Consider the following 8,803-nt stretch of genomic DNA (forward strand, 5'->3'; position numbering starts at 1 on the left):
ATGCAGGGCTCGATCCCAGGTCACTGGGATCACGCCCTGAGCTGAAGGCAGACGCTTAACGACTGAGCCACCCAGGCGCCCCCAGATCAGGGTTCTAGTCCCAGTCCCATCACTTACTAGCAGTATAATCTTGGGGAAATTACCAATCGCTATGAGTCTTAGATTCATCATCTGTAAAATGGGTTTGATGAACCCTGTCTTCTAAGACTGCTATGCATGTAAAGTATCTGGTACAGTGCCTGGCATTTATCAGATCTTTAGTAAGTCACAGTTATTTCTAATATTATTTTGTCCCCAGACCCTACTGCCCTCTCCTCTGGGATTTTGTGTTCATCCAGGACATCGCAGATAATATGTAGCTCAATAAGAGTCAGAATGTAAGATTAGGCAAAAAGGTTGCTTCATGAATAAAATTCATTAAATTTTCCCTCTTAGAGGATATATAATTTGGCTATGAGTTAGTCTTTCTCAGCTGATATAACTCAAAGGTTCTGAAAATTTGAGTCAAAGACCAACTCCTTCCTTCCCTCCTAGCTGTTCATCCACCCAAAACACTATTTCCATGCATTTCACTCCCACCAAAACCTAGATCTGCTTAGATTTAGCCAAATTACACTCAAGATAACCTACCTTTAATGTTATTTTAATGGAGTGGGCTCTGGCTCTCTCTGGCTAGGGAAGGGCTAGCTTAGTGGCTTCTGGATACCACCTCAAGGGAATATCACTCTATTCTCAAGAAATCATTGCAGTTGATGTATATAGAACACCTAGTTAAGTGCACTGTGTTAACTGCACTGAGACAAAAGTTCAGGATATCATCCATACTTGTTCCAGGTGGAGATTTCTCTAGCTTATCCATGATACAAAAGGAACTACTAAGCAGTTTTCTATTCCAGGCTTTTCTGTCACTTCTAGAACACACCACCTGACAGTCCGGCCCCTGCTATCACCCACAGCAGGTATTGCAGTTTCCCAAAGCCGTAAACTGCCTCAGCCTTGGGCATTTCTACTTGACTGCTCAAATCTGGAGATCCACCTTGTCACTCCTTGTTTTTACTTGTTCTTTAGGTATTAGGAGACATCTCACCATCTTCCTGATTGCTGCTCCTAGCACCTACCATTTTACGATTAGGGGTGTGTCTTGTTTATCCTAGTATTTCCACTATTAACACAGTGCTTTCCACGGAGAAAATATCCAATTAATATTTGACAAATAAATGAGTCAGTAGGCAGGGTTTTTTAAAATAAGATTTATTAAGATTATGCCTACTTTCTTCAGTAAGCCAAGCAAATCTAGGTATGTATCTTTTAATTTTACATAACAATAAACTAAAGTGGTTAAGGGAATCCAAAAATTAACCACCTTTTACATTTTTTTCTCCATTTTCTTTCACATTTCCAAGGAAATTCCTATTCCAGTATCATATTATCTTGTTCCAGATCACAAAATAAGAGGGAAGGTTCCCCAGTTTGTTTTATAAAATATCAAAACTCATATTCTTAAATCTGATAAACAGCAATAGATGTGTAACAAATTCATTTATATACTTAGATTCTAAAGCTAATAAAACTTCTATTAAAAAAAACAGCATTTGAAGAATACCAAAAGGAAAAAAAAGATAAACTTCCAAATCATCCATATACAGGAACACAAAATTGTACAGTGTTCTCCCTAGCCTGACCCTGACCCTGACCCTCCTCTACTCAGAGCCAGGACTGCCCTCTTCAAATACGGAGTGAATATTTGGGCTCACTCTTCAGTTGGGGCCTGGAGAAGCTGCTGGCCAATGCTGTGCAACGAACATGGCATTAGTATTATCCACAGAATGAATTCTGGGCTGGGCTCTCCCTTCCTCATCTCTTAAAGCCTCCTCATACCAGCATGAGAAGGAAATGGGGTCGGTCCCTTTGATCTTAGCCAAAAACTCCAGAACTTTCATCTTACTGGTTTCAGCATAAGCCCTGGGACCCCACAGGAATTCATAGCGTGGAGGATCACTGTTAGGCACCTGCCGGTACTCCAGGTAATTCTCCTGCACCCAATCTCTGGTGATGAGCTTCCTGGGCTCCCCATAAATGAAATGCTCCCTCCCAGCATACACTCCCATCATATTCAGGAAATCCCAGATGTCTTCCTCGCGGGCACAATTGCCCTCTATGAAGATCACACCCAGGATGATTATCAGGAGACCATTTTTAGGCATGCTGTGGTTGTCGCTAAGCATCTCATCAAGGGTGAGGTCCAGTGAATTGACAAGGACATAGGAGTGGGTGGTGGGATCCACTTCCTTCACATCAATGCCAGAGATCACCTCCAAACACTTAGAAGCTTTCTTGAAGATCACAGGGAATTGTTTCTTGTACCTTTTGATGACAACCTGCAGCATTTCTGCCTCTGTGATGGGCTCCTTCAATCGATACTTGAGGACCATGAAATGCACCAAATCAGCCACCTTCTCATGTAGTGGGTCTCTGGGCAAAGATTCAGTGTCTATTAAGGTCTGCAGGGAACTTATATCCTCTTCTTCTTGGCTGTTGGAGACTCCCTCTGATGTGCTCCATGACGCAGAGAAGGAGTGGGAGCTCTGAGGACTCTGGGGAGGACTCAGTGTTGCAGCAGGCTCCCCTTCCTCCTCCTCCTCTTCTGGGGAGACTGGGATCACAGGAGAGGAAGGCGGGGAGGAGGAGGTGGAGGGGTAGGAGAAGTTGAAAGAGCAAGAGGAAACAGAGGAAGTGTCGTCCTCGTCCTCAGCTATGAGAACATCTGCCACTTCTAGGCCTTGTATCTCACTTTGGGTTTGAAAGTCTGGCTCAAATGTGAGGCGTAGACGTTTTGGAGAGCGAGGCATGATGACTCTTGTTGGCAGTAGCAAGTAGAAGTATGAGCAAGACAGTGGGAGATGGGGAACCACAGGCCTGTGGGAGGGAGGAAGAGGGTTAGCGATCTCAGCAGAGAAACACACCCTTGGCAGCTCTGACAAAGGCCAACTTACAGGCTCTTCGGGGGGTGCTCTAGGGCCTCACAGAGCTTCTGTCTTCCTGGACGGTTTCCGAGAAACCTCTAGGAGGATATGAGAAAGCTCTTCAGGGTGCAGCCAGCCAGCACAGCTCAAGGCTTCCAGAGGTGACTGTAGACAGGTGAAGTTGGGCACTGTGGGGTCCCTTCTGTTCTGACATGGGTGGAGTCCTTAGTAGACATTCAAGGTGTGTACCTCACCTTGGCTCCTTGCACTGCCTGGGCCTCCTCTGCTCTGCTGACCTGAGGACATGTGCCTCACACCCAGACCCCACCTCATAGTTCCTGGAGCCCTGAACAGGTGAAGAGGGGCCAGGCTCTGGGAGATCCCTACTATTCTGCAGTGGATGATCCCCTCTGTGCTCACTAAGGTTCTCACTTTTCCCCTAACAAGGCCTGCCCACTATCCAACCCCCCCACCATGCCACTGCAGCCGACCCCTCCCCTGCAGCCAACCCCTCCCCAACTTCCCTGCCTCTCCTAGTGTAAGGCAAAACTTTCAGAACAGGAGCTCACATTCCTGAGACCAATGAGAAGGAAGTGAAAGAGCAACACATTTGACCATACAAGGCCAGGGCTTCTCTGGATGACAGCAAGAGTGGCCAAAGTCTGTGGGAATCCCTCTCTCCTACCTGAGGGTTACCCTCATTCCTCACATTGATGCCTGGTAGAACCTGGGACTCCTCCCTCTGCTTTCCTGAGTCTGACCCCTTCAGAACAAGCCTTCACCTCTCTGAGACCACCAAGAAGGGACTGACCATATCTGTCCACTATGTCCCAGGGTCTCCCAGAGCTGACAGCAGGGGCAGGGTAGGGCTGGGTATGCCTTCAGTCCTCACTCAGGGTCCCTATCTTAAACCCTGGCAGAGACTGGGACTCCGCCCTCTGCTGACCTGATATGTCTCCTCCTCAGAGCAAGACCCTCACCTTTCTGAGAACCCCTGCACAAAAATGAGGAGGCACCACATCTTGTTACCTTTGCTAGAGCCTTCCGGTGCTGACAGCAAGGGGAGGGCCCCACCTGTTCTGTGGTGGAGCTATCTTCAATCCTCCCTTCAGAGCATTCATCTTTACTCCTGGCACAGCCCGGGCTACTCCCTGCTGACTGAACATCACCCCTCAGGCCATGACCTCACCTCTCTGGGACACCTCCCCCACCTTGGGAAAGTGAGGGCATACTATATCCAGGCAACCCTGTATGCGTTGTCCCAGGGCTGAGAAAAGAAGTGAGCCAGACATTATGGGGTCTCTTCTTTCTGGGGTGGGAAGTACCTTCATTCCTCACCAAAGGTCCTTACCTTGACTCCTGGTAGAGCTTGGGACTCCTCCCTCTTCTGACCTGATGTGGCTTCTTCAGCTGACCTGACTTCACACTCAGACTAAGGACTTCAGCTCCAAGTCCCTCAAGACAAAAGTGAAGAGACATCACAGCCAGCCACTGCTTCCCAGGGTCTCCAGGGCTGACAGCAGGGGCTAGGCCCCATCTGTCCCAGATTGGGGGAGGGGGGGTTCCCTCTGTCTTCCCTCAAGGTAGTCTTTACTTGTGGCAGGGCCTGGGCCCACTTCCTCTGGTGACCTGAAACTACTCTCTCAGACCAAGGTCTCACTTCCCAGAGACACCAAGACGTACCCCATGCAGGAAGTGAGGATGTACCACATCTGGGCATTCCTACCCAGATCCTCCCAGGGTGGACAGTGGGGGCAGGGTGAAGTTTCTCTGAGGCTCCTTCTGTCTGGGTTGGGGGTACCCTAGTCTTCTTTCAAGGTCCTTATCTTACCTTGACTTGTCACAGATCCTGGGCCTCCTCCCTCTGTTGATGTCACCAGCTCAGACCAAGCCCTTCACCTCCCTGGGATACTCCAAACAAAAGTAAAAAGACACCAAATCCAGCCACTCCTGCCTGGGGTCCATTCCAGCATGGCAAATATACCCAATCCTCCCTCAGGATATTTGTACTCCTGGCAAGGCCTGCCCTACCCTCTGCTGACCTGAAGTCTCCCCCTCCAACCAAGACCTTACCTCCATGAGCCACTCTATCCCCTTGATTCCTGGTAGAGTCTGTAGCAGAGGTGAGAGTTCCTCCCACCTGGCCACCCTGCTCAGATCCTCCCAGGGCTGAGAATCTGTGACCTCCCTCTTTTCAGGGAGGGGGTGGTGGTTTCAGCCTCCACCAAGGGTCCTTACCTTGATTCCTGATAGAGCCCGGGACTCCTCCCTCTTCTGCAGTGATGTGTCACCTCCTCAGACCAAGGTCCTCACCTCTCTAAGACTCTCCCCCAGACAAAAGTAAGGAAATGTCACATCTAGCCAACCTTGCCTGTGGACTCCTGGGGTTGACAGGAGGGGCAGGGCAGGGCTGGGGCCTCTTCTCTCTTGGGGTATTTTCAAGGTTGGCCAAGACCACATCTACCTGGGGTGGAAGGTCCTCCCAACCCTCCCTCAGGGTCCTCTTCTTGATGCTTGGCAGGGCCTGGACTGTACCCTCTATTAAACTGAGGTTACAACCCTCAGAAAAAGCCTCACCTCCCTCACACTCCCAAAGTGGAAATCAGGAAGCACTATATTTGGCAACCCTGCTGTGTGGCCTCCCAGGCTGTAAGACCTCTCTCTATAAGATGAGAAGTCCTCTAAATCCTCCTTCAGAGTCCTCATCTTGACACCTAGCAGAGCACAGTACTCCTCCCTCTGCTGCACTCAGGCTACACCCATCAGACCAAGGTCTTCACTTCCCTGGAAGCCCCCCACCAGAAAAAACGGAGGAGTGGCCACATCCAATAAGTACGCCCCTAGTCCCCCCATGTTGACAGCAAGGGTGGAGAAGCACTGGGTCCCATCTGCTCTGGTGAAAGGGGTGCCCCGAGTCCTTAAATTGAACCCTGGTGGGGCCTGGGACTCCTCCCTTTATGAAGCTGCCCTTGCCCCTTCAGACCTAGGTCCTCATTCCCCTGAGAACCTCCAAACAAAAGTAAAGAGAAGCCACATCCTGCCACCTCCTAGGGCTCACAGCAGGGGCTGAATCCCATCTGTTCTGCAGTGGGGGGATATCGTCTGTCTTCCCTTAAGGTATTCACATTGCCTCCTCAGACAAAGGCCTCACTGCCATGAGACAAGCCCCACCACTTCCTGGAAGAACTGAGGGCACACCACATCTGACCACCACTGCCTGAGTCCTCCCTTGGCTGACAGTGGCGGCAGAGTGGAGCCCCTCTGTCTGCAGTAGAAAGTCCCATTATCCATCCATTCATATTTATTCCTGACAGGGCCTGCATTCCCTCCCTTCTGCTGACCTGAGGATGGTCCCTCAACCCATGGCCACCATCTCCTCGAGATGCCAGAGAAGTAAGTCAGGGGGATAAAGAATTGCCCCTGTGCTCCACAGCCCTGCTCAAGTCTTCTCAGGGCTGACATGAGGGGCAGGCTTCAAAGGGCCCCCACTGTCTGGCCTGGGAGGTCCCTGCACTTTTCCCTCAGTGTCCTCACCCTGATGCCTGGCAAGGCCTAGGACTCCTCCCTCTACTGACCTGAGCCTGCACCCCTCAGAAAAAGCCTCATTCCCTCAGGCTCCAAAGATGGACATCCGGATACACCACACCCGGATATATCACACCCGGGGTCTCCTCCCTTGGGGTCCCCACCCTGTGCGGGCAAGACCTGGGATGCATCCTTCCGCTGACCCGAGTCCAGCTCTGACTAACAAGTCTCACGTCCCTCAGACTCCCAAAATGGAAGTCGAGACAAAATAGTCAGGACCCGTGCCTGTGGTTTCTCAGCGCTAACAGCACGTGCATGGCAGGGCTTGTTCCCCCTCCCCCGCGCCACCACACACGCCTCTACTTGCAGTGAGCAGAGCCTCCACTCTCCTTCAGGGTCTTCACCCTGTGCGGGGAAATGCCTGAGGCTGTCCCTCTGCTGACCTGAGTCGGAGGCACCTCAGACAAAGCGTCACGTCCCTCGGACTCCCAAAATGGAAGTCACGACATGCCATATCTGACCATTTCTGTTTGCGGTTTCCCAGGGTTGATGGCTGGGTGACCCTCAGCCCCCATCTCTGTGGAGGGTCGTCTCCACCTCCTTCCTCAGGGTCCTCACCTTGAAGCCTCGCAGAGCCTGGGATTCCTCCCTCTTTTGACCTAATTCCGCACCCCTCAAGGAAAGCCCCAGGTGCCCCAGGATCCCAAGACCAAAGTCACGGAACCCCACATCCGACCACCGGTCCTCCGGGCTTTCTAGAACTGATGGCACGGGCTGGGCAGAGCTCGGCCCCCACCTGCTGCCGGCGGAAGCCTCCCCCTTCTCCCTCAGGGTCCTCACCTCGAAGCCTGGCTGTGCCTAGGATTCCTCTCTTCTGACCTAAGTCTGTTCTGCTCAGAGCAAGCCTCCAGTCCCTCACACTCCTCACACGGAAGTCCAGACACGCCACAGCCACATACGGGAACTCTGCCCGGGGTCTCTCCGGGTGACTGCAGGGGCGGGGCGGGGCTAGAGCCTCTCTATATGTAGTGGGTGGTGCCTTCACGCCTCCCCCCAGGGTCTGCAACTAAGTGATTGGCTAAACCTATGACTCCTCCCTCTGGTGACCTGAAGCCCCACCCCTCAGGCTCCCAGATACAGGTCAGGAAACCTAACGAACATCCGGGGACCCTGCCTAGTCTTCTCAGGGTTGACGGGAAGAGCAAAGTGACTGCGGGGACCCCTTTGTGGTGGGGGCTCCCCTCGCTCCCCCTCAGGGTCCTCATCTAGTGCTGGCACGGCCTGGGGCTCATCCCTCCCCTGACAGAGTCAAGCCCCCTCAGAAGCAGCCTTATGTCCCCCGAGTCTCAAGACCAAAGTCATGGAACGCCACATCCGACCACCCGTGCCCGGGGCTTTCTAGAACGGATGGCACAGGCAGAGCAGAGCTCGGCCCCCACGCGCTGCCGGCGGAAGCCTCCCCCTTCTCCCTCAGGGTCCTCACCTCGAAGCCTGGCTGTGCCTAGGATTCCTCTCTTCTGACCTAAGTCTGTTCTGCTCAGAGCAAGCCTCCAGTCCCTCACACTCCTCACACGGAAGTCCAGACACGCCACAGCCACATACGGGAACTCTGCCCGGGGTCTCTCCGGGTGACTGCAGGGGCGGGGCGGGGCTAGAGCCTCTCTATATGTAGTGGGTGGTGCCTTCACGCCTCCCCCCAGGGTCTGCAACTAAGTGATTGGCTAAACCTATGACTCCTCCCTCTGGTGACCTGAAGCCCCACCCCTCAGGCTCCCAGATACAGGTCAGGAAACCTAACGAACATCCGGGGACCCTGCCTAGTCTTCTCAGGGTTGACGGGAAGAGCAAAGTGACTGCGGGGACCCCTTTGTGGTGGGGGCTCCCCTCGCTCTAGTGCTGGCAAGGCCTGGGGCTCGTCCCTCCCCTGACAGAGTCAAGCCCCCTTAGAAGCAGCCTTATGTCCCCCGAGTCTCAAGACCAAAGTCATGGAACGCCACATCCGACCACCCGTGCCCGGGGCTTTCTAAAACTGATGGCACAGGCAGAGCAGAGCTCGGCCCCCACGCGCTGCCGGCGGAAGCCTCCCCCTTCTCCCTCAGGGTCCTCACCTCGAAGCCTGGCTGTGCCTAGGATTCCTCTCTTCTGACCTAAGTCTGTTCTGCTCAGAGCAAGCCTCCAGTCCCTCACACTCCTCACACGGAAGTCCAGACACGCCACAGCCACATACGGGAACTCTGCCCGGGGTCTCTCCGGGTGACTGCAGGGGCGGGGCGGGGCTAGAGCCTCTCTATATGTAGTGGGTGGTGCCTTCACAC

General features: G+C 52.9%; 1 protein-coding gene and 1 long non-coding RNA gene across 2 annotated transcripts; both read right to left on the reverse strand.

The window, feature by feature from the left end:
- Positions 1-1,304: 1,304 nt before the first annotated feature.
- LOC123786203 (melanoma-associated antigen 10-like) lies at positions 1,305-3,056 on the reverse strand. Its single transcript, XM_045788437.2, has 2 exons — positions 2,994-3,056; positions 1,305-2,916 (listed from the first exon to the last, which is right to left on the reverse strand). The coding sequence occupies exon 2, from the start codon at positions 2,847-2,849 to the stop codon at positions 1,758-1,760; it is 1,092 nt and encodes a 363-aa protein (XP_045644393.2). The 5' UTR covers positions 2,850-2,916; positions 2,994-3,056; the 3' UTR covers positions 1,305-1,757.
- A 1,737-nt stretch (positions 3,057-4,793) lies between these two features.
- LOC148106821 (uncharacterized) lies at positions 4,794-7,422 on the reverse strand. Its single transcript, XR_015723373.1, has 3 exons — positions 7,329-7,422; positions 5,202-5,280; positions 4,794-4,866 (listed from the first exon to the last, which is right to left on the reverse strand). It is a non-coding gene; the product is annotated as an uncharacterized LOC148106821 (long non-coding RNA).
- Between the last annotated feature and the right edge of the window lie 1,381 nt (positions 7,423-8,803).

The sequence above is a fragment of the Ursus americanus genome, chromosome X (genome assembly GCF_024610735.1).
Source record: "Ursus americanus isolate L20-20 chromosome X, mUrsAme1.1.p, whole genome shotgun sequence".
Taxonomy (NCBI): Eukaryota; Metazoa; Chordata; class Mammalia; order Carnivora; family Ursidae; genus Ursus; species Ursus americanus.

Bases quoted from the DNA above. Each gene is read 5' to 3' on its own strand.
- LOC123786203 (XM_045788437.2), bottom strand. From the start codon at position 2,849: ATGCCTCGCTCTCCAAAACGTCTACGCCTCACATTTGAGCCAGACTTT.